Genomic DNA, 25,247 nt, shown 5'->3' with positions numbered 1-25,247 from the left:
CTTTCCACCACAACGATAACATGGTTGCTTCATTCCTGTGTCTTTTTTAGGTCCCTTCCAGTTCTTTGGCTTGTTATTGCCCTCTTGCCTGTTCTGTCCTTTCCATCCTTTGTTGAAAAAATTTGGAGCATTTGTCAAGGCATTTACGTGGTGAGGGTCCTGGCGTCCTGAGAACTCCATCGTATTTTTCGAAGCGAGTTCCATGGATACGGCAATCTCACATGCACGTGGAAATGTAAGATCCTTTTCCGATAGTAGCTTGCGCTGCACAGCATCAGAACGCAGCCCACTAACAAAACGATCCCTCAGGGCCTCATCCAAATATTGTCCAAAATCACATGTGGCTGACAACTGCCTCAGGGCGACAACATAGTCAGAAACTGCCTCCCCTTCTTTCTGGTTACGTTTCTGAAAACGAAAACGCTCAGCTATCACCACTGGAGTCGGCTTATAATGCGCACTTAACGCCCCAGTCAGCGCTGCATATCCCATGGTACTCGGTACCCTCGAAGACACAAGATTCTTTAGCAGCCTGTATGTATCTGCTCCGATCACAGAGAGAAACATGCACACTTTCTTCTCATCGGAAACATCATTTGCCAACATCCATTGCTCCAACCGCTCCAAATATGACTCAAAATCTTCCTTCAATTCATTATACTCTTCAACACGACCCACATGCATCGCCATGTTAGCTCACCAAAAGCTGTTCCGCTGCAGCCGTGAAGAAAACGTCTTGGTTTGTCTTTTTCTTTACATGTGAACACAGCCCTCCTACAGCCTCTGTCACGCTGTGGAAATCTTTAGAATCCTTGTCGCCAGTTGTGATATTCTGGATTAGGCTCTTAAAAGGATCAGGACAGAAGGACGTGGATAGGTGCCTTTATTGAACAGCAGGACATCACACACTAACTTGTTGTTTCTTAGCGGTGCAGAAAACTACCCTTTTTTGTTGTTATATATTGGTCAACCAAGAACTAGCCCTGTAACAGGCACTTCTGTATTTTACCACTGGGGGGCAACAATTCACTCTATTACATTCCTCCCCTTTTAGATTTGTAATTGAAGTAAGCAACCTTTAAAGAATGTATTTCCACGCCCCCCCCCCCCCCCCCCCCCCCCCTTCTCAAACAGGAATATTAAGATCAATCCAGAAACATTGAGAGCCGGAAAAAAACTAAAACACGGTCTACTTTATAAAGACAGAGGGACACATAGAAAGGAATAGATTAACTCAGACACTATAAGTAGCAGGTAAATAAGAGAAGAGGGAGGTGAACACACAGAAAACCACACGAGGATCTGAATTCCAAAATAAAAGTCAGCTTCAAAGTTTAAACAAAGAGATCTGAAGCAGAGATAAAATTCAAGAACCAAACTGTGACATTTATTGACTTCAAAATCAGACCAACTTCTCAGACAGCAACTGGCTTCCTTTTATACTCCACCTGCCTCTGGTTATATCTGGAATATTCTATTTTGGGGGCGGCAAGACAAAAAACTTTTTTACATAAATCGACATCAAACAAAATCTGGAACCAAAAAAATTACATATTTACATATATTACATATTGTCGCTCTGTGCTCCATCACCCCCACACAAGCTGGATTTTAGGCCTTTGTTTCATGTTGGAGCTGAACTGAGGGATCTCAGTCTGCTTGACGAAAGAGACCGGTCGCATATGTTACACACTTGATAAGTTACTTTTAATTGAAACATCCTAAATAACTTTTTACAACTGTATATGTGCATTTAATAGCGGGAATGAGGATCAGCACCTCCAAATCTGAGGCCATGGTTCTCAGCCGGAAAAGGGTGGAGTGCCCACTCCGGGTCGGGGATGAGTTCCTGCCCCAAGTGGAGGAGTTCAAGTATCTCGGGGTCTTGTTCGCGAGTGATGGGAGAAGGGAGCCGGAGATCGACAGACGGATTGGGGCTGCAGCTGCAGTAATGCGGACGCTGCACCGGTCCGTCGTGGTGAAGAGGGAGCTGAGTGTAAAAGCAAGCTCTCAATTTACCGGTCGATCTACGTCCCTACCCTCACCTATGGCCACGAGCTGTGGGTAGTGACCGAAAGAACGAGATCGCGGATACAAGCGGCGGAAATGAGCTTCCTCCGAAGGGTGGCTGGCCTCTCCCTTAGAGATAGGGTGAGAAGTTCGGCCATCCGGGAGGGGCTCAGAGTAGAGCGCTGCTGCTCCACATCGAAAGGAGCCAGCTGAGGTGGTTCGGGCATCTGACAAGGATGCCCCCTGGGCGCCTCCTGGGTGAGGTGTTCCAGGCATGTCCCACCGGGAGGAGGCCCCGGGGCAGACCCAGGACACGCTGGAGAGATTATATCTCTCGGCTGGCCTGGGAACGCCTTGGTGTTCCCCCGAGAAGCTGGAGGAGGTGGCTGGGGAGAGGGAGGTCTGGGCTTCTCTGCTTAGGCTGCTGCCCCCGCGACCCGGCCCCGGATAAAGCGGATGAAGATGGATGGATGGATGTTTTCATAATTTCTTTTCTACTATGTCTTTCTCCTCCTAACTCCTTTGTGCATTATCATCATCTCCTGAACTGATTTCAGGGCTCTAACACATGAAAGCATGCATAAACATGTTTATTGTCATGCATACTTATAGCAGATGAAACATATCACCCTCACGTCTCCGGAGAGCTAACAATGAGCTATCTAAATGAAGACAACAGCTAGTTATAAGCGACCATTATGCCAGCTAATGTTGGACTTGACTGTTCTAAAAAACACTTTTTTCCTTCTGAAAACAGTTTGATTATATCCTCACATCATATGAGAGCTTATTTGATAAGTGTCCAAGTTCAACAAGGTTAGATGTGCTTACAGTAGCTAACAGCAGCTAATAGAGGCTAACAGACGGTAACAGAGGTTAATAGCAGCTACATGTGTTTTAATCACTTCACTTTATTATGATCTATGATAAAGCAGGCCATGCTTTGCAAGTCCCTAACCTATGAGTACACAGTAGTGTGAACAACCTTTAACCCTGACTAAAATGTTTATTCATTTTAATACTGAGAATGAAACCATTTACTGCACCACCCAAAACCACACACTAAAATCAGGAGTTGTCCACATACTTCTGACCACAAAGTTCACATAGTTATCTGAGACCTGCAAGCATGAAGAAAGCAAATACTGAAACTTTTTCTTTGTTTTTGTCCTGAAAAATATTAAGCAACACATTGTTAAAATCTGATTTATAGTTATGTGACTTTATGGCAACTTAATCTGACTAAGAAATCAACAGTCAGGCGAAAATTCACTGACTTGAAAAGGACTAATGAACCACTCAAAATCCTTAACCTCATACTCAAAAGCTATGATCTGTTGGTTCCAGCAGATGATGATAGGAATCGTAAACACACAGGAACAACCTCTCTTTAACAGCTTTTAATAAATTTCCAGGTCATCTCAGAGGAAAACCACAGTTTCCTTCTGCACACCTACAGCACCCAAAACCACACATCAAGTCGGCCCTCCCTTTCTGTTCACCCCAAAAAATCCTAATGAAAGTTTCTGGGGAAGTTCAGTCATGCCATTGTGCCCCACAAAAGAAAGTTCAGCTTAGTGTCAGGGGTGTCAAACATAAGGCCCCGGGGCCATTATCAGTTTTCTGTGGTCCAATAGATATGGGTTTGCAATGTGTTAATTACACAGCACTAAATGAGGTTTCTTTACTGTCTTGCTGTTTTTAAGCTTTTTTTTTAGCTTTGGTTTCTATTTGGATTTTCTTACTATGCTTCTTGTGTTTTAGGCTCCTCTCTCAGTTCCACACTGTGTTTCTTCTGTACACTACCACTTGTTCTTCTTGCCTCTGTTTTTTGTTTGTTATTTCCTGTTTTGCTTTGAGGTTTAATTTTCATTTGAGCGTCACTTTCTGTTGTTGCCTCCTAGTTTTCACTTGCTCTCCTGCTACTTTCTTAGGTTCAGCTATGTGTCAGCACAAGTATCTAATTAGTCAATAACATTGCAGCAACTCAATGCTTTTAGGCATGTAGTCATGCTCAAGGCAACCTGCTGATGTTCAAACTGATCATTGGGGTGGGGAAGGAAGATGATTTAAGTGAATTCAAAAACTGCTGACCTACTAATTTTTACGGAGTTTACAGGGACTAGTCTGAAAAAGAGAAAATATCCAGTGAGCAGCAATTCTCTGGGGGAAGTGGATCTCAGAGGTCAGAGGAGAATGGCCAGACTGCTTTGAGCCTAACATAAGGTTTAAAGTAAACTTAAATAACCACTCATCTCAAAGTATCTCTGAAACCAGTTCAGTTTTATTTATATAGTGCCAAACTACAACAACAATTGTCTCAAGGGGGTTTATATTGTTGAGGTAAAGACCCTACAATAATGCAAAGAAAACAGAGAAAACCCCAACAACGATATGACCCCCTAGGAGAACTTCCTTTGGCAACAGTGGAAAGGAAAAACTCCCTTTTAACAGGAAGATACCTCCAGCAAAATCAGGGCAGGAAGGGGCGGCCATCTGCCAGGATTAGTTGGGCATGAGTGCATGACAACAGGACAAAGACATGCTGTGGAAGAGAGCCAGAAATTATTAACACATCAAACATCAAACACATGAAACCTGGGTGCCACTCCTGCAGCTAAAAACAGGACACAGGAGGTACAATTAGCACAGGTTCACAATAATAATAATAGTAATAATAATAATGATGATGATGATGGTGATTAGTGGTGCAACGGATCACAGTTGATCCGTGATCCGAACTGCTCCCACTCCACGGTTTGGCACGCACGTGATCCAAAGATTCGAAAAAGAAAAAAAAAGCGGTCCAAGTCGAGTTTGCGGCATTTAAGCAGCCCTTTGCTGCCCAGTCCGACCGGGCTAAAGCTATTACAAAAGCTATTGGGTCTATAGCTGCAGACATGAGGACGTATTCTGTTGTGCAAAACAAGTGGTTTAAACATATGATGAACATGGTTGAGCCACGCTGTGATATCCTGTTGCACGTCCACTTCAGTAAAAAGCATGTATGAGCAGGAAAAGTCTAAAGTTATGGCTGAACTGTCCCAGGATTCTTCTGTTTCCCTAACTACAGATGGGTGGATCTCCAGGGCAACATAAAGCTACGTGACCGTGACCGTGCATTATATCACAGCAGAGTGGTACATACAAAGCCCTGTACTGCCCTATATTGCACATTAATTTGTTTTATATGAGTTTTTATATGAGTCTTACATTGAATGTTTTTTAATGGGCAAAAAATATGTAAATAAATAAATGGCAAGTTACATTTTTCTTGTCTTTTTTCTTTTTTTGCTGATCCGAAAATCTATCCGATCCATGACTTAAAACCGTGATCCAATCCAAACCGTGAGTTCTTTGACCCGTTGCACCACTAATAATAATAACAGATAATAGAAGACGGAATAATTGTTGCTTGCTCTGGTGACTCTTGAATTGTGCTCCAACATTTGGATGATAGGTCAGAATTTGGCATAAACAACATAAATGCATGGATCAAAAGCTACTGTTTAATGGTGTGGGGGATATCTTCTTGGCATACATCTGAGCCTTATTTAACACTAAAGTATTGTAGCTGCTCATGTCCATTCCTTTATGGCCAGAGTGTACCATCCTCTGATGGTGGAATCCATCACGGTGATGTTCAAATTATCTTAATTTTGGCCTCCACACTGACCAATCCAACAGAGCACATTTTGGATGTGATGGAACAGAAAATTCCCATCATGGATGTGCAACCAACAACTGCAGCTGTGTGTTGTTATCAGAGATGGGCAGTAACGTGTTACTGTAATCCGATTACTTTTTTCAAGTAACGAGTAAAGTAAGGGATTACTATTGCAAAAACGGTAATTAGATTACCGTTACTTTCCTGTAGGAACGCTGCGTTACTGCGTCACTAAAACCGTGATTTTTTGCGAGAATGTCTCATGACAGTGACGTAAGCGAGTGCGACGTTTGTGGCAACAGCTGTGTGCAGATCAACAATGGATAATATATCGAGTGCAGGAAGTATGCGCGGGCAGCGTTTAAAGCGTGGAAGTACTGACCTTACTTTGAGCTTGATTCCATAAAAAGTGACAAAAACATTAGCGTCCGTTGTGCGTGGGAAGAAAACTTCTTTTTACAGCGAAAAAACCCCTAAACTTCCAACAAGCACTGAGTAGCTACGACGTAATGGGAAACTCACAGAGAAACTCGCGGATTCTTCCACTGACCGCTGCGGCACACCTGCACCAGGGTAAACCTCCGCCTGCCCCACCCCTGCTTTACAGGTGAAAATAGAGCAAAAGGACCGCTGAGTCTTTGACTTTATTTATTTTCTGCTGTGTTTTATTTGTATCTATTTGAAAGACTGAGTGTAAACACAAAAAACATTTTATTTTATGAGCTGGAATGTGCAGAAAATAGGTTTAAATATTAAACAAATTTCTTCCAGTCAGAGAATGTTGCATATAATTACATTTTTGCTTGATGCATAAAGTTAAAAGAAAAACTAATAAAACAAGTTTTAAAAAGAGACTTTTCCATTTGATTACATTTTGTATGATGGATTATGCAGAAAAAGTAGAATTGGGCTGAAAGATCTATCGCTTTATCACCTATTCAGGTTGTAAATCGTGTTTTTAAAGAGTAACTAAGTAACTAAGTAATTAATTACTTTTGAAAATAAGTAATCAGTAAAGTAACTGGATTACTTTTTTGGGGAAGTAATCAGTAATTAGTTACTGATTACTTTTTTTCAAGTAACTTGACCAACACTGGTTGCTATCATGACAATATGGTCCAAAATCTTTGAGGGATGTTTCCAACATGTAGTTGAATCAATGCTACAAAGATTTAAAAGCAAAGACAGGGTTCAGTCCTCGCAAGGTGTACCTAATGAAGTGGCACATGAGTGTATAGTCATGTCTTCAGTTTATCTTGGCTGTTTGCATCGCCTCTTCAATCTCCTGTTTCTCTTGCTTTGCTTTAGATTTATCTATGAGTCTTTGACTTGCTGTAGCCACTGAAGTTCATCTTTTGTTAAATTATTCTGGCACCCCATCCTGCATGTGGGACTTTTTTATTTATGTGAGCTAAGAGGCACCAGTCAGTCCACTCAGCTTTTCGAAGTTCTGGCGAGCCTCACTGATGGGGAGGAGAGCCAAACGTAAAAGAGCACTGGAAAATTGGCAAATTGGTGTGAAAAGGAAAGTTGTTTGAAATATAGATATGGGTTTTTTGTTCTTTTTAAAAACATTTTAAGCTTTGTTTTGCTAACACTTTCCATTTTTCTGAGCCACTATACTGTGTTGTTTTGGCTAACAGACATTTAAGGTTTCTGCAGAAGCCTTGAGAGAGAGATTTGATGCCTGAGCTGATCGGGTTGAGCTAAAAATGATTGAGAAACATAATTTATGAAATAAGAACATTTTTAATATCTCCCTTATCAAAAGTAAACAATAGGGGTATCATGAATCTAAATATCTTTGAAATAAATTATTCCTTTAGCTCCCACCTGTGTGTGTGTGTGTGTGTGTGTGTGTGTGTGTGTGTGTGTGTGTGTGTGTGTGTGTGTGTGTGTGTGTCAGTTAAATTGCTATGCAGAAGGGTGCACTGCCACCTTCTGGTTAAAATTCAGTAAAAGTTTTGATTCTTTTTTACCCAGAAAATGAATTTGAGTATCTGTTCTGTTTCATTTATCTACTCCAGTGACCCATATTTTAAAATGTACTAATGTTGTTTTGGTTTGTTATTTTTATACATTAAGAAAAATATTATTTAGCCAATTCTCTTTGACTACTTCTTACAAAAAATTTAAGTTATTTCATTCACATTAGGAAAAAAAATTGGATTTAAAACTTAAAGTATGTTTGAGTGAACGATACATTGCAGTATATTAATATCGCTCTTATAGGTGAAGTTATGACTCTGTAATACTTTCATCAATAACAAATGATAACGAACGCCATCATAGTCAGGCTTTTTATCTTTTGTTTCTAATTAATTCTAAATAAACATCTAATAATTAAAATATTTATTTTATTATATCAGAGACAGATAAATTAGGTGAAGGTAAAGGGCAGTATTCCCTCTAACGTTGCATTAAGGAACCCCAAAGTCACATCATATACATGCAGTGTCCAAATGTACCTGTTTTACCCTGAAACTGCCTGTGCGTGTATACCGTGTAAAGTCATGCTAAAGAAACTGTTTTATGATACATAACAGGAAAACCACACTCACTGTCTCTGTGGGTTAGGAAGTCTTTAAATTATTTTTTTCTCTTGGGTTCTGCCTATATTTCAAGTCTAGACACGCAAAATGTGCGTCTGAGCGAGAGTGTGTGGGCTGATGACGAAAAACAAGTAGTGCATTCTTCTTTCTAATGAACCCTCAGCTCAGAAAAACAAAGCCCCCCACTGTGGTCCACATGACTCAAACTGAGCTTATCGCACTTTTCTGTTTGTGTATGGCTGCTGCAGCTCGTCTCTGATATTAGGACGGTCTGTCTGCAGGTTCAGCCTCCTGCAGACTCTGAGAGTTCAGCAAAGCAGATCATAAGTAACTTTTACATTGATAAATAGTAAAGAAACACATTTCCAGCTCTATTTTTTTATTCTTAGATTCTGCTAGAGTGGCCTTTCATGATTATCACTTTAAAAGAATCCTTATTTATCTCATGCCGGACTTTCCAGAAAAAATAAAGCTTCTGACAAAAAGTTTCATTTTTTAAATTTTAATCAAGTATTTTGTCTTCAAGTGGTATTAAACAACATACATTTGCATCACATAAATATTGAAAGAACATTAAAATAAGGTAAATTATTCCGTTTTTCCATAGCTTGTTAAACATCAGAACTACACATCAGTTCACAGTAACAGTGCTAAAAACACACTCATGGCTTACAAATTACACATTCACTGATTCTATGTCAAAATTCCACATTAACAGTAACTGAGCATTCAGCTTTCCAGCATTTATTAAATGTGAATTTATTTATTGAATGTAAATGTAAATATGATAATCAAATGTACATATTCGTCTCCTTTTATCCATCTACCTTCAGTCTGAGGCTAACATGGCTGAAAATACATTTGAAAAACAGCAGTGAATTATAACCCATTTACTAAAAATAATCCACAAACCTTGTGATTATTCAAGAACAAAGGATGGTTCTGGGTAGTTAAGCTTGTACTTCCTCTGTAGCTGGCTCCACACTTCTATTGGTTAGTGGATGTAAACAGTAGAAAGAATATAGTTCCTTTATGCAACTGCTCGCAGCAAGGCTTGTGTTTTGTTTCAGATAGTTATTTTAGACAAGACCCAATGACTTACTAAAACAGCTGGACACTACTGTATTGTAAAATTACTGAAACATGAGCATGAGGTGCATTTGCTGTTTGTGCAGTTATAAACACAGGCTGAACACAGATGTGTGGCCATTCAGAAATGCCTTAAATGTGAGTTCTGTGGGGAAACAGAGATTGGCTACTATAAAACCTTTAGTGATGAGCTTAGCTTGTCGTTTTGACTCTTATTGAACAGAACATTAAAAGTCAGTCAGATCCATAAAAGTCAAATTTTCACATTTAACAGATTATTTTCTCTCGTGTTTGGCTGCCACAGTACTGTCCAAAACTCTTGAGCCACCCTTCATTTCTTTATATTTTGATTCCAAGGAGCAAGGCTTTTTTGCAATTTAAAGTGGTGTTTACCGATAGTTCTCCAGGCTTTTGTGTTTTTCTTCAGCGGCTTTTTCACTCATTTTCAGTCCAGTTTAGTATTTTCGCACGGACAAAGGGTTACCCAAAGAGTTATTAGCTGAAAACCTGACGTATCTTGTCATGTTGTGCAGTGTGTTCTTAAAAAATTTGAAGAAACTGGACAAGTGAAGACAAACAATGAAGTATCAGACCTAAAATCTATCATCAGAAATGGTCCCAAGTTGAAGGGTGGCTGTTAAGAAGCCATTTACAAGGACGGGAAACAGGAAATGAAAGCTAAGGTGTCCCAAATTACATAAAAATTAGACGGAAAATCAGTGGCAACTTTTGGTTCTGCAGTAAGTAAAGAAGAGGATGTGGAACAAGGTAGAACAGCGTCTACAGCCAACTGTAAAACACTGTGGAGGTACAGTCATGGGCCTGGATGACTGAGAACTTTCACAGACATAAGTCATGGGCCCGGTTTGGAGCTGCTAAGGCAGGCTGTATATTCTGTATTTTCATTATTGTTTGCACATTTCACTAAGCTTTTGATATGTCCCTAGCAAAATATGAAGAAAATCTGACTATGAAAAATTTCTTTTCATAGTCAGATATTGCTCACCATTGGAAGTTTAATATTGCATCACTTACTTTGTATTAGCATTAAGTGACAGTGACAGCACGAGAGAGATTTGAATCAAATAGACAGTCCTAAAACCTTTGTAGTTTATGGAACAGGCCAAAAAGAAAAATGCTCTGTCCCTATATTAGGATGCAGGATCTTTGGAGGATAAGTTAGTGTAAGGATGTTTTTTTTATTGTGTTCCATATTTACTTTTTACTTTCCATCCATCCATTTTATAACAGCTGGGCCCAGGTCGCGGGGGCAGAAGCCTAAGCAGAGAAGCCCAGACCTCCATCTTCCTAGCTACCTCCTCCAGTGTGTCCAGGGGAACATCAAGGTGTTCCCAGGAAAGCCAAGAGATATAACTGCAACAGAATGTCCGGGCTGGCTTTGTTCATTATTTGTTCCTTTTAGGCTGAGCAGCAGTAAAGAACGACTAACCCAGGAGAAATCTCAAGTACGATTTGGTCTTTTCATATGATTGGGTAAAGACAAGAAAAATCTAGAATATCAATATGTCTGTGAAGGTTCTCAGTCATCCAGGTCATCGTAGTCAAAGGAGCTTGCAAAGAAAAGCGTCTGGACTTCTTTAAGTTACTTGAAAACGTAAAGAAGGTAACGTAAAGAAGTCCAGACACTTTTCTTTGCAAGCTCCTTTGACTAGAATATCAATGTAACATTTTAATTGGATCCATCTTCATTCGAGGAGTCACTCTTGCTTTGGTTTCCTCCTCCTGCACATTCGAAGCCACGTGAATCGTATGACTGCCACTACACAGGCTGTCAGCATAAACAAGATGACCAACAAAAAGCTTATAACATCCACAGAATGATACACATACCAGGGCATCTTATAAGACTCGGTGCGTAAATGTGCAGCTCCTTTGTGCCTCATAACAAACTCAATCCAGTAAACTGCAGCATCCAGAGGATGCATTGGTCTGTCTCGGTGGAGAGCAGACAGACGCTTCATGTTGTTTCTGTAGGAGGGATTGTTAAGAACTTCTTGTAGGACTTTGAGGAAATTCTGCTGAGTGACTTTTGTTACATCCACCATTTTAGCAGCTCCTCGAACTTCCATTCGCAAAATGTTTTCAAACTGGTCAAACAGCAGGGGAATGCCAATAATTGGCACACCATGGTACATGGACTCATAGATCCCATTGGCGCCACCATGAGCCACAAAGGCTTTTATCTTTGGGTGACCCAGCAAGTCGTTTTGGGGCATCCATTTCACCAGAAGGGTATTGTTCCCCACATTGTTGGGGCGTTCACCAGCATGCCTCCATACGACCTTTTGAGGAAGCTGAGCGAAGGCAGCTGCGATTTCCGAAGTTATTTCTATTGGCAGACCATTCACCAGCGTCCCCAGAGACATCAGGATGAAGCCGTGTTCTCCTGAACTTTCAACAAACTCCTCCAACTCTGAAGGTAAGGCCTCAGCAGGCTTACACTGAAATCCTCCAATGTAGACAATGTTTGGCATGGTAGGCCTGGGGAATTCGAAGACAAAGTCCACTCTCATGAGCCACAGGTCTACTCCTTGAAGAAGCTGATAGAAGTTCACATCTGGGCCTAAGTACTTTTCTACCATTCTATCATAAGGAGGACACACTATAAACTTGTCAATGCAGGTGTTGAGGAAGTAGTGGAATGTGTTTTTGACTCTTTCAAAAAAGGTCATCTTGTCAGATATAGCATTTCCAGAAGTAGGGACATATGACGTTGGTGATGGAGCAACAACAAAATGACCATCCCCACTGGTCATCCATCTAACATTAAAAACAACTGGAAGCTTTAGTTTGTGGGCCACTATAACTCCAACAGGAAGTCCAGGGTCCATAAGAACCAGGTCAAAATTAGAGTCACGTATCTTCGACATTAGAGTCTTGTTCTCAAATATTTCTACACCTAACAGACTAGCTTGTTGGTAGATTTTTGATAATGAACCTAGCACTTCCCAGTAGAACTTCAAGAAAGCCATCAAAGACGCCCCCTGTTTTTTGATCTCCAGTATCTTGACCAGGAAAGTTACAAAGAAGTCCTGCTCCTCTATGCAGACAGCCTCTGGTAAGGTGACAGTGATGGAGCTGTAATGTGGTGCCTCTTCTTTGACATACCAGCTAGTGGCTGTGCGGACCACAGTGACTTCATGGCCTTTGGCGTGGAGGCTCTGGATCAGCAGGTTCATGTTCACCCAATGGCTGCCATCAACGGGGAACACCAGAATCTTTCCACCCTGGACAGGACTTACAGTTAAGGACAATGTCGCGCCCAGAAGAAACAGAGAAACTCCTGGAAAGCTCCCCATGGATCAAGTCTGAGGAAAATCATAGAACAATTATAATTTAACTGTTAAGTTCACAGTCAATGTTGCAAGTATGATTGTACAAGTGATGCATAAATGACATCTTGAATTTCTTCCAGCTGGCAAACTTACTTAAGTTGCAGGACCCACCAGATTACAGAATTATTGATTGAGTTGAAAGGGTTGTCTTTTTGAATGGTGCTACTTAGATAGCTTTCTTATTTCTAAGCAGGTAGTTAAAATTGCCTAAACCTGGCAGGTGTGCAAAAATAAAGGTAAAAAGTAAAAAGAGAAGAAAAACAAATACTAGTTCAAAACAAAAAAGATCCCAACAGGACTCTAATCACAATGTCCTGGCAGACAATACCATGTCTTTACATGGATTTTGTAGGTCTTGGGCGAACAATTGTCTCTCAGCATCTAATACGGTTGCAAAAGTTTTGAATATAATGGTAAGATATGTATTACCATATAATGGTAAGACATAGGCATACACTGTGTCATGACCTGATATGAATGAATGCATCCATGTATGAAGGTTAAATACTTCAAGTCAAAGTCAACTTAATTGTGTCCTCTATGTTCAGGACATACACAGAAATCAAATGTCATATCCTTCTGATCCACAGTGTGCATACAGATACAGATTCGAAATTACATAGTAGGTCTCAGCATATTAAAATGAATTACACAAGATACATTAAAGCCTAGATTCTATTATTGCTTTCTATGCACAAATACATTTGAGGCTTACAAGAATTCTTAAAGGTATATACGCTATTGCATTTCTTTATGTAAAAATATAAAGTATCAATGATTTATTAAAAGCCTCCATCAATTATTGCAAGTGAGGAAACATCAGAATGAAAGTCCTTCATGTAAAGTAAAGGCTAAGACATGGAGCATCTTTTTGAGAGCAGATAACTCTGAGTGGGTAAAGAGGTGAGGGAGGAAGTTCACTATCACGACAGCCTGGCTGATGAAACCTGGTGGAACCACCCAGAACTTTTCTCTGGGGTCACGAGACTAAAAAAGCTGTGTGAGGGGTTTGTGGGATCACCCGCAATACTAACAGTTTTGTAGAGGGAGGGAGAAGATTGAGGCCCCAGATAGCTTCCCTGCTCCATTTACTATATTCTGTGGCTCAAGGTGGTTGAGTCTTCAAACCACACAGAGATGCAGCTGGTGAAGATGCTCTCAATCATGCCTCAGTAGAAGGTGCACATGATGGGTACTAGGGCTGTCACTTGTCTAGATTGTTTTCACTGCACCACATACTAATTGAGATACCTCACTTCTGTAGTATGTCTCATCATTTTTGCTGTTGAAACCCACCATAGTTGTATCATCAAATCAAATCAAATCACTTTTATTGTCACGTCACATCACTGGTACAGCACATGTGAGTGAGATTCTTTTCTGCAAGCTTCACAAGCAACAGTGGTGTGCAAAACAAAGAAATGTAAGAAACAAGCCAATTATAAGAGCAGGAATGTGAGAATTATGAGAATAAATATATGTACAATTTCAGGATGTGCACAATAATGTATGCATGTGTGCCAAACTTTGACAATATCCCTATAAAGTTGCATCACTGCATATTGTTTAGTTTGGACTTTGTTAATTTGACTGAACGCCAAAAATAAATATAAATAAACCATAAATAAACCTGCAAATCTAATAAAGAGGTTATTGCTGTAGTGTGGGGTATGGTTGTGGGTCAGCAGAGTGAAGAGAAGACGACTCAGCACACATCCCTGCTTGATGTGCTGTTGTTGACCTGAACTGCTGGTGGCCTCTCAGTGAGGAAATCCAGCAGTTAAATACAGGGGGAGGTGTTTCCAAGTGTCTATTAGAGACCCAATACTGTACTTGTGTCTTGGCAAAGACAAACACAATAAACTATTACTCAAGATACACAAAAAAGGGCCGAAGGCTCTGTATAAGCAGGACAGAGAAAAGCCATTGTGTCTAAATATGCCACTTTCTTGGTGTGTGTCAATCAGTCCATGGCTGTTTTTGCCCTGGGCCAAAATAAAATGTTGGCAAAGCTATAAGAGTATAATGCATCTAACTAGTGCACACAGTGACTTTCCACTACAGTTGGTGTTTTATGCACATTTTGAGTCATCTGGAAGATTTGCATAGTATCAGTGGAAAATCTTCCACAACACTTAATGTAGGATATATAGTGTGTCACTCCTTACAGAACATTGATAGCATAATAATGCAATGACACAGTCACATCCAGCAACAACTCATTTAAAAAACTAAATGGAAACGATATTTGTAAAGTGAAATACGTCTCTTCAGAGATAACCCAATCAATAATCAATTGGTTTCTATGTAAACATGTCTTCTTTTCTAAATGTCTTTTCCACAACTTGAAAAGATCTCATTTCACCTTGAACATTTCAGCCGACTTTCTGAGGTTGTGAGCTGTCTGCCAAAGCTGTCTAAAGTTTTATTTGTTTTGTTTTTGTGTTTTTTTTCCGGTAGCATGTACTTCAGACAGCTCCAAAAAGCTTGACTTTGGCCAAACAGGGCCAAATCATAACATTATTTAGTCCAAAAACAACATCCATGGACAACTGATGATTGCTGGTTTTGCGCCTGGAGGTCCCTGTCATCATAATGGTGGTCTATTTGTTATTAAATGACCATACTATACTTCAAAGGTTGTATTCAATGTACAAAGCACCTATAGTGTGCCACTGGTGAGCTCACACTGCGTGTATTCAAAACACTGCATTTAAAATGACTTGGAACAGTTTAATAACATCACTGTCTGAGCGACCAACAACAACAAGAGAAGAATTTTTGCCAGATGTGAGAGACCAGTGGAGCTTTTTACTCTGCGTATGTGTTGGATCACTTTAAAACTCGAGTTGATTAATATATGTCTGTTTCTCTTTCTGTGCAGTGACTTTGTGTCTGCAACAATCGTGTAACATAAAGTCGCAGAATCTTAGAGGTATGAAGCTGACATCATTGTGGAGGCAGATGCCCCCACAAGATCTTCTCTGGTTATTAAAATAATGGTTTGTCACATTCTGCTCATAAATGCACACTGTGTGCATTAACTCTAAATATACAGTTCTATGTAATGTAGCATTTTAATTCTTCTTTAAGCCACATTTCCTGTTGTTTTCTGCAGCTATCATTTGTAAATTAAACCATACTAAAAACCACTAAATGCCCAACCTGTGCTCTATTTATTGCTACATTTCACAGAGGTTAAGTAACACCCACACCTCTTTGAACTCTGACTGGATTGGATCATGACATCATACCTAGAAAGCTGCATCACTGCATATTGTTTAGTTTGGACTTTGTTACTTTGACTGAATCTGTCCAGGCACACATAATACTTGCAACGAACTCAGAGCTTTTTGGAGTAGTTTCTGCTATAGGAGCTCCCTCAAGGATCACTTTGCCATAACGAGATCACACACAGGCTAACCTCACTGAACATGAAATGTTGCAACAAATCAAAGTTCAGGAGGTGTATGTATGTCCTGAGTAATGCCTGCAGTCTCTAATCTCGTCATCTACATTTAGCAGGGATTTTCTAACAAGCTAAAAACACCAAAGAGGAAGAAACATGCCCTTGTATTCAGTTTCTTTTCTGAATGCCAGCTGCTGAAGAAAAAACAACTAAGTCTTCTGAGTTTATTTTGGAAGTGCTGAGTTAGCATTTATAATAGTTTAACTGTTACTGTGAAGGATAGAAAGTGTTGTAACCTACCTTAAATGCCTGAGAATGTGGACAAAAGTACTTTGGATCCTCTCTGAGAGAAAGGAGCTCAGCTTCAGAGTGCAGGAGAAAAGAACCCAAATCCTAATTACTGTGTTGCATAAGGTGGGAGGAGTGTGTAACCCGTGGGTTTCATATGCATGTGCGCAGTTTAGGGTTGGGAGAGGAAAGGGAAGTAGTCTTCCTACAGAGCACATACTCTGTGGCACACACACAAAAACTGTGGAGTAACACAATATCTTCTTAAACAGAATAAAGCCAGTGTGGTCTTGATCTGTATGAGCTCAACCAGTGAGATATCCCTGCTCCTAGAAAGTAAGAACATTCCAATGACAAAAGAAAAAACCTGGAATTGCAAATTCTGGGAGTTTGCAAAAGCTCTCGGCATTCTCAGGAAATAACCTTGAGAGAACCAATAGGTTGACACTGGAGCAATGCACACAGCAGCCCTCACAGCTTCCTGTGACCTTAGTGGAACAATACAAAAAATAAAATTTTAAAAGAGGTGCAACATTTATACAGTTTTTAATATGATTGCATTTGTATAGTAATCAGTGTTAATCCCAACACCACAGTGCTGCTGATATACAAAGTAAAGACAGAATCAGACTCATCAGAATGAATGCCTGTTTAATCTATAAAAGTAGCATAAATATATATCCTTTAATATCTGGGAACATGTGAAGCTTTTTAGCTCTCGAAAAAAGTGTGGAAAATTACTAGAGGTCAAATAATTACCCCTCGAATGGAAATTCATAGTGATTAGACTGCACCTGCAGGGTGCGCAGCCGCTACTGACTTTACCTACTTAATTCTCATAATTACTTACACACAGCCATGGCTAATGGATCAAACCAAAGACGATACCTATGCCATAAAATATGAGCATAAATGTGATTTATTTGTGTGCATGACATGGGAGACATGATCTTTCTTGATACTAGCAGCAGGGGCTGAAAGATTCACGTTGAATTTTGACTGCTATTCGGTGTTGCTCTTGCATTCTAGTTTCTTGGAGTCAGAAATAATCATGTAGTAGATACATGTGTTGGTACACGTGTCAAAAGCCAGCCACTCTCCAAACTTTGAGTCTTAAAAAAATGTAAAAATACAAGTTATAGAAAACGTCTCCCATGATGCAGTTGTTATAAAGGTAGACCTTACCCCCAGAAAACAAAAAAAGGTTTCGTGTATCAAGCTGTAAACATCTTTCCTTCTGCTGTAAAGTCTGTGAGGACTGGCTCGCGTTTGGAGACAGCAGAGGAACTGCAGAAGTTGCACATGTAAACTTTCTTATTCATTTTTGAACCTTATAATCCTCCCACTCACCCACTCCTGTAAACCACTATTGCCCATTGATTAAAATATATCTAAAAGATATATCTAGTGTTCATTTTAATTTCAAATCAAAACCCACAAATGAGCAGTCAACACCACCGTTTAGGGTTTTTCCCTTATACCAACTTCAGTATTCAAAGCACAGATTCAGACCACCAGAGTTTCATGTGAAACAAATGAAATAAAACAGCAAAATAATTTAGAGTTTGGTTTCTTTTTCTCTAATCAATACAAGGTACCAGGTTTTTTAGGGGCTAAATGTTGATCTTGTTTGTAAAATGGTGTTGATATCAGCGGAATAATCACCTGTAAAACTGTAGATTTGAGGGAACTGTGGAATAAGGTTGAAATGAATCAAGGCAGTAAAAGTTCATTCAAACAATGAAAGGGTTTCCTCTTATGAGCTGTGACCATGTAGCTGGTAACATTCATACTTTTAGAGTCTGTGTGAACAATGACCGAATGTGGTCTTAGAAACCGAGGACGTTTCCAGGATATTTCAGATGGGTAGCCATGAGCACAATGCTCAGCCGAAATGCAGAAATTATGACGCGAAATTTAGCTTAAGCAAAATGTTTATTACATACCCACAGTAAATGCTCTTTAAGTAAAAAAAACTCCTTGTGCTGATGATAATTATTGATATATTGATGTGTATATCATGTCAGTGTTGCAGCTGGAGATGATTATAATTACTTATATACTGCTGTTTAGCTTTGTCTACAATGTTACAGCATCATATATTAGTGGCTTTATGTTTCAAAATCTGTTAAATAAAGTGTAACTGATGCTTTGACATAAGTTCAGATTAGACTTTTTTATGCAATTATATAAAAAATGAATTACTGTTTTGGTAAAACACCAATATAAAAAATATTCCATGTAAAAAGTCAGTAATAAACTCAAATCATATTTAGGAGAAATGTAATAGTGCTGAATTAATAAAATAATAATACAGCAGTAATTGCTTATGAAAAGCTTCTTATGATGCTCTTGTTCAGCAGCCTGATTGATGTGAGAATGTGTTACCTGTCCAAGCCTGCAGAGATGTGTCTAACATTTTCTGTCTTTTTCTGCGTCCTAACCAATGACTGTATTTCAGAACAGGAACCACGGGAGGATTCAGCCTGAAGACTCACTCTGTGTTTAATTATTAAGCATTAGGCTTCCTGATGGTTTGGTCCTTTGTTGATAAGTTTCAAATGCTGTGCTTAAAGCTTAGTCAGACAAATTAAGCCAACCTTTATCTCCTCCCACTATCAATGGGATAATTGTATATGTTTACTCATGCATCACTGTGCAGCACAGCACATAACAGCAGACAATCTACGCAAGGATAACACAAAGACTGCATGACATGCTATTCACTTTTCTTAAGTTTATTGGAGAATTACTTATTGAACTCATTTTGGTAGCTAACTGCAAGGTGAAAGACAAAACATACAAACCACGTGTGTTTACATGTGGAAAACATAAATGTGTTCAATATGTAAATAAAGTTTTTTAATAAGAAGAAATGTCCTATAATATATGTTAAAATCTCATGCAACACATGCAACAATGCAACCTCAAACTTCTTAATGTGTTTTAATTTCATAGACTACACATGCAGAAATTCCTGCCCCTTTCACACAAAATGTGGAAATATGTTTGTTTTGAATTGAAATTTCATGTTTAAATGACTAAGTCTTCTGAGAATGTCTTGCTGAACTTATTTTCAATCTATTGCACCTGTCAGTCACCTGCTGTCCTATCTGAAATTCTTAAAAGTAATTTGTTATTTAGATATGACTGAAATACAATAAAGAAAAACTGGTACATGTTAGATAATTCATTTTGAAATATTAAATCTGAAGAAATAGAAGCTATTTTGACTGCTCTCTTTTTCACCATAGCAGGAAGCTCCCCATCTTTGATTTGGCACATTTCTGTTACAGTGGATGCTCTTTCTGGAGCAAACCCCCCCCCCGCCCCCCCCCCAAAAAAAGAAAAAAAAAACTATAAGCATTGCAGCAACGATAGTATTCCAGGACTTTAAAGTTTAGTATTTTATTTTTGCATCTGTTGACAAAAAAAATCTAGAATATCAATATAACATTTTAATTGGATCCATCTTCATTCGAGGAGTCACTCTTGCTTTGGTTTCCTCCTCCTGCACATTCGAAGCCACGTGAATCGTATGACTGCCACTACACAGGCTGTCAGCATAAACAAGATGACCAACAAAAAGCTTATAACATCCACAGAATGATACACATACCAGGGCATCTTATAAGACTCGGTGCGTAAATGTGCAGCTCCTTTGTGCCTCATAACAAACTCAATCCAGTAAACTGCAGCATCCAGAGGATGCATTGGTCTGTCTCGGTGGAGAGCAGACAGACGCTTCATGTTGTTTCTGTAGGAGGGATTGTTAAGAACTTCTTGTAGGACTTTGAGGAAATTCTGCTGGGTGACTTTTGTTACATCCACCATTTTAGCAGCTCCTCGAACTTCCATTCGCAAAATGTTTTCAAACTGGTCAAACAGCAGGGGAATGCCAATAATTGGCACACCATGGTACATGGACTCATAGATCCCATTGGTGCCACCATGAGCCACAAAGGCTTTTATCTTTGGGTGACCCAGCAAGTCGTTTTGGGGCATCCATTTCACCAGAAGGGTATTGTTCCCCACATTGTTGGGGCGTTCACCAGCATGCCTCCATACGACCTTTTGAGGAAGCTGAGCGAAGGCAGCTGCGATTTCTGAAGTTATTTCTATTGGCAGACCATTCACCAGCGTCCCCAGAGACATCAGGATGAAGCCGTGTTCTCCTGAACTTTCAACAAACTCCTCCAACTCTGAAGGTAAGGCCTCAGCAGGCTTACACTGAAATCCTCCAATGTAGACAATGTTTGGCATGGTAGGCCTGGGGAATTCGAAGACAAAGTCCACTCTCATGAGCCACAGGTCTACTCCTTGAAGAAGCTGATAGAAGTTCACATCTGGGCCTAAGTACTTTTCTACTATTTATCATAAGGTGGGCAACTATAAACTTGTCAATGCAGGTGTTGAGGAAGTAGTGGAATGTGTTTTTGACTCTTTCAAAAAAGGTCATCTTGTCAGATATGGCATTTCCAGAAGTAGGGACATATGACGTTGGTGATGGAGCAACCACAAAATGACTTCCCCACTGGTCATCCATTTAGACTTAAAAACAACTGGAAGCTTTAGTTTGTGGGCCACTATAACTCCAACAGGAAGTCCAGGGTCCATAAGAACCAGGTCAAAATTAGAGTCACGTATCTTCGACATTAGAGTCTTGTTCTCAAATATTTCTACACCTAACAGACTAGCTTGTTGGTAGATTTTTGATAATGAACCTAGCACTTCCCAGTAGAACTTCAAGACAGCCATGAAAGACGTCCCCTGTTTTTTGATCTCCAGTATCTTGACCAGGAAAGTTACAAAGAAGTCCTGCTCCTCTATGCAGACAGCCTCTGGTAAGGTGACAGTGATGGAGCTGTAATGTGGTGCCTCTTCTTTGACATACCAGCTAGTGGCTGTGCGGACCACAGTGACTTCATGGCCTTTGGCGTGGAGGCTCTGGATCAGCAGGTTCATGTTCACCCAATGGCTGCCATCAACGGGGAACACCAGAATCTTTCCACCCTGGACAGGACTTACAGTTAAGGACAATGTCGCGCCCAGAAGAAACAGAGAAACTCCTGGAAAGCTCCCCATGGATCAAGTCTGAGGAAAAAACAAAAAAAATAATAATGATTATTTCAATGATGCCTAAATTAGAACTTGAATTCCTTCTAAGTTATTTTATGAGCTTGTCTTCACTCCTGGCTATGCTACAGGACCCACTGGATTAGACCATTATCAAAAGGGGGCTGTCACGCCCAACTTTTCTGTACAAAAAGAAAAAAAAAACAAGCTCAACACAGGACTCTAAGCACAGCTCCGAGGCATATAAACCCTCATCTTTACATGAATTTTCAAGGCACTGTGGGGAGAAATTATTCCTCAGCAGCCAAACTTTTCTTCAATATTCAACGGTACATTATGATGATGACCGAATATGAATTCAGGTATGAATATATTAATTAACTACTGGGCAATCATTAGGTGTGTCTCCACCCATCCATCTTCTTCCACTTATCCAGGGCCGGGTCATGGGAGCAACAGGCCAAGCAGAGAAGCCCAAACCTCCCTCTACATGGCCACCTCCTCCAGCTTGTCCGGTTGAACACCAAGGCGTTCCAAGGCCAGCTGAGAGATAAAAATCTCTCCAGGATGTCCTGGGTCTGCCCCTGGGCCTCCTCCCATTGCAGAACACCTCACCCAGGAGACGCCCAGGAGGCATCCTTGTCAGATGCCCGAACCACCTCACTGGCTCCTTTCGATGTGGAGCAGCAGCGGCTCTACTCTGAGCCCCTCCCGGATGGCCGAACTTCTCGCCCTATCTCTAAGGGAGAGGCCAGCCACCCTTCGGAGGAAGCTCATTTCTGCCGCTTGTATCCCAAATCTCGTTCGTTCTTTCGGTCACTACCCACACTTCGTATCTATAGGTGAGGGTAGGGACGTAGATCGACAGGTAAACCGAGAGCTTCGCTTTTACACTCACCTCTCTTACAACAGACCGGTACAGCGTCCGCATCACCGCAGCCAATCTCCAGCTCTCTTCTCCCATCACTCATGAACAAGACCCCAAGATACTTAAACTCCTCCACTTGGGGCAAGAACTCCTGGGGCGAGGTCAGGGATGAGTTCACTTTTTATTTTCATGTTTCTACTCTTCAGTTTTTACTTTTCAACTTTTGGGTGTATCATTGTTGGGTCTACCTTACAATATAAAATGCCTTGAGGTGACTGTTGTTGTGATTTTGTGCTTCCAAAATAAATAGAATGCTATAAAAATTATAAAAACAATGCATGTAACTACTGCACTCAGTTACTTTAAAACCATAGTTAGTGTGTTTCTATCCACTTGTTTTATGTACATTTTCACTCAGCTGGGAGATCTGCAAAATGTTAGTGTAGGATATCAGTGTGTGTTATCTAAAAGAACATAGAATACTTGTTTCCAGTAATACCAGCAACAGCTCGTCCAAAAGACTGCACCAAAAACACGTTTGAAAAGTCAAATATGTCTTTTAATCGGTTTCCAGATAGCGACAGGATGTCCTTCCCTTTCATTTCTGTTGATCACAGTTAGGGTCAAGTTGGGTCATCGCTTACTCAGATAATAAAACCAAGAATCAGTGGGTTTCTTTGTAAAGGGATGTCTTTCAACATTAGAGGTCCAATCACACCTCTTTGAACTCATTGGGTGATTGGATCTTGACAACCCTTGCAGTTGTCAAGATCCATCACTGCATATTGTGTAGCTTGGACTCTCTTTTCTTTGACAAAATCTATTCATAGACACGCAAAATACTTGCAAAGCCCTCAAAACCTTTTGGTGTGGTTCCCGCTGCAGGAGCTCTGTTAAGGATGACATTTTGCCATAATAAGACACATACACACAGCTACACTGTCCAAACTGGTTAACATGAAATGTTGCAACAAATCACGGTCCAGTGGGGGGTATGTCCTGCCTGCAGTCTCTAATCACATCATCTGCGTGTAGCAGGGACTTTCTAATAAGCTAAAAGAACAACAAGAAGACACACGCCCTTGTATTCTGTTTCCTGTCTGCATGACAGTTGCTAAGTAAGCATTTTGACTCAATTAACTATTAATGTGAAGCATAGGGCGTATGAACCTACCTTCAATCCTCAAGCGTGTGGAGAAAAGTGCTTTCAGACTAGTGTGGAAGAGGGGAGCTCAACTTCAGATTACATAAGAAAAGAACCCAAATCCTGATTATTGTGTTGCATAAGGTGGGAGGCGTGTGGATCTCAAATATAAATATATAAATATATAAATATATAATTTGGACTCACAGTCACAACTCACAAATGAGCGGCAAATGGCTCTTCCAAACATCCAAGTTTTATTTTGGATGCTCATATTATTTAACTTTGCAGACAGAAGCTAAATTATTCCAAAAAGAATACCAGGGTCCCAATTCTTAGCCTCCCTGCTGCTAATAGGGAGTTGTGTAACCTTTTTACTGGATAACAGCACACAATCATTTGTTGTCGTTTTTAGCAAGTCTTACATACTGAGCAATCCCAGCCTATTCTTCTTTCTTCAACCTCTCAAGCTCCTCCATATTTGAAGTTCTTATGGCATGGACTTTAGTCACCCCACAGTTTTTCAGTAGGACTCAGGTCAGGGCTTTGTGTAGGCCAGTCAAGAAAGTTCAACTTTCACATCCTTCCTTTTCATGATTCCTGCCACCTTTACAAGATCCCACTACTGAAGCATCACCACAGCACAATACTTCCACAACCGTGTTTCACCCTTTTTATTTGGCTTGTACACCTCTGCCTTCGTTCTCCATGAATAAGCAGCAAAGGTCTCCAGTTTCAACTCTCTTCTCCAGGTTGTCCACATACTTCAGTCTGGCTTGAAGGTGTCTCTTCTACAGAAGCTGAGTTTTTCTTGGTCTGCAACCTGACAGTCTATTACTGTTCAGGGTTCTAATCATTGTCATCTTTGAGGCTACAGTGGGCTAAGCCATGCACCATTGTCTCTGAAGTTGTTCTGGGGACTTTAGACACATTTCTCACTAATTTTCTTTCCAGAGTCTTTGAAATCTTGTACTTCCTCCCTCTGCCAGGTGTGCTCTGTACTATGTGGCTCTTGATTTTGATACATCTTATTTCAGTTCTTGACACTTGGAAAGACTGTCAACGATTCTTTTTCTTGAGTCTAAACTGATGTCTTTTGTTTTTGGCATACAGCTTTTTAATGTTATAGCCCAAACCCTTGGTGGGTTTTTTATTCTGTGAGAACATTTTTAGGTAACGCTCAGACTGGCTTTGAACATTACCAAGTCAAAGCGCATCATTGAACAGCAGTGGTTTTTGCCATGGTTCAATCTCCTGAGGCCTGATTATATTGATCATGGTAGTTTTTGTTTTTCTGAAATAATTCTGGTATTGTGTATAAATAAATACAAATTATGGAAGTTTTTGAAAGAAAACTAGTATTTTTAGAAGTGCTGTGTTGAAAATATTTTATCAATTAACGAAGCTCTTCATTGGAAAGGTTGATCATTTTGTCCTCATTTGACAGTGAATGCTGATGCTGATGCTTTGGTTGGATGATCTTATAACTGAGCAGCTCACAGCATTAATAAGGTCAATCTGTGTCCATCCACTCTTGTCTGTTGCTGAAAGTGAAATGTAAATTAGACCTGGCCCGACTTTTTAAGGTTTCTTTTCAGACTTTCACAGAATAGTGCCCAAGGTGCTCAGTCAGCCATGACAAGAGCCATTTTGATTCCCACGGGGTCAAATACAGCTGCTCTTTAACACCTGCAGTCCCTGCTGCAGACTGGGCTCACTCCATAAAATATTTACGTTTATCACTATGAAGAGCTGATCATTACACATCGATCACTTGCTGTCTTGAGG

The 25,247-nt window shown here is 40.2% G+C and overlaps 2 protein-coding genes and 1 pseudogene across 2 annotated transcripts in view; all 3 read right to left on the bottom strand.

Moving 5' to 3' along the window:
* LOC121814874 (uncharacterized protein K02A2.6-like) overlaps positions 1–1,071 on the bottom strand; it is a 4,863-nt gene extending 3,792 nt beyond the window's left edge. Inside the window, exon 1 of the mRNA XM_042222820.1 lies at positions 1–1,071. Within this exon, the coding sequence (XP_042078754.1) occupies positions 1–690 (690 nt within the window). The 5' untranslated portion in view covers positions 691–1,071.
* Positions 1,072–10,941: 9,870 nt separating this feature from the next.
* Positions 10,942–23,509, bottom strand: LOC121811784 (annotated as a pseudogene).
* Positions 10,954–16,516, bottom strand: LOC102313500 (UDP-glucuronosyltransferase 2B31-like). Its single transcript, XM_042223166.1, has 2 exons — positions 16,384–16,516; positions 10,954–12,647 (listed from the first exon to the last, which is right to left on the bottom strand). The coding sequence occupies exon 2, from the start codon at positions 12,636–12,638 to the stop codon at positions 11,037–11,039; it is 1,602 nt and encodes a 533-aa protein (XP_042079100.1). The 5' UTR covers positions 12,639–12,647; positions 16,384–16,516; the 3' UTR covers positions 10,954–11,036.
* Positions 23,510–25,247: the final 1,738 nt, after the last annotated feature.

The sequence above is a fragment of the Haplochromis burtoni genome, unplaced genomic scaffold, assembly GCF_018398535.1.
Source record: "Haplochromis burtoni strain Fernald_Lab_line unplaced genomic scaffold, NCSU_Asbu1 Contig_6, whole genome shotgun sequence".
Lineage (NCBI taxonomy): Eukaryota > Metazoa > Chordata > Actinopteri > Cichliformes > Cichlidae > Haplochromis > Haplochromis burtoni.
The sequence above is the reverse complement of the archived record's forward strand: the minus strand, read 5'-3'. Positions and strand labels throughout refer to the sequence as shown.

Coding starts and splice junctions, on each gene's coding strand:
- LOC102313500 (XM_042223166.1), bottom strand. CDS start 12,638: ATGGGGAGCTTTCCAGGAGTTTCTCTGTTTCTTCTGGGCGCGACATTG.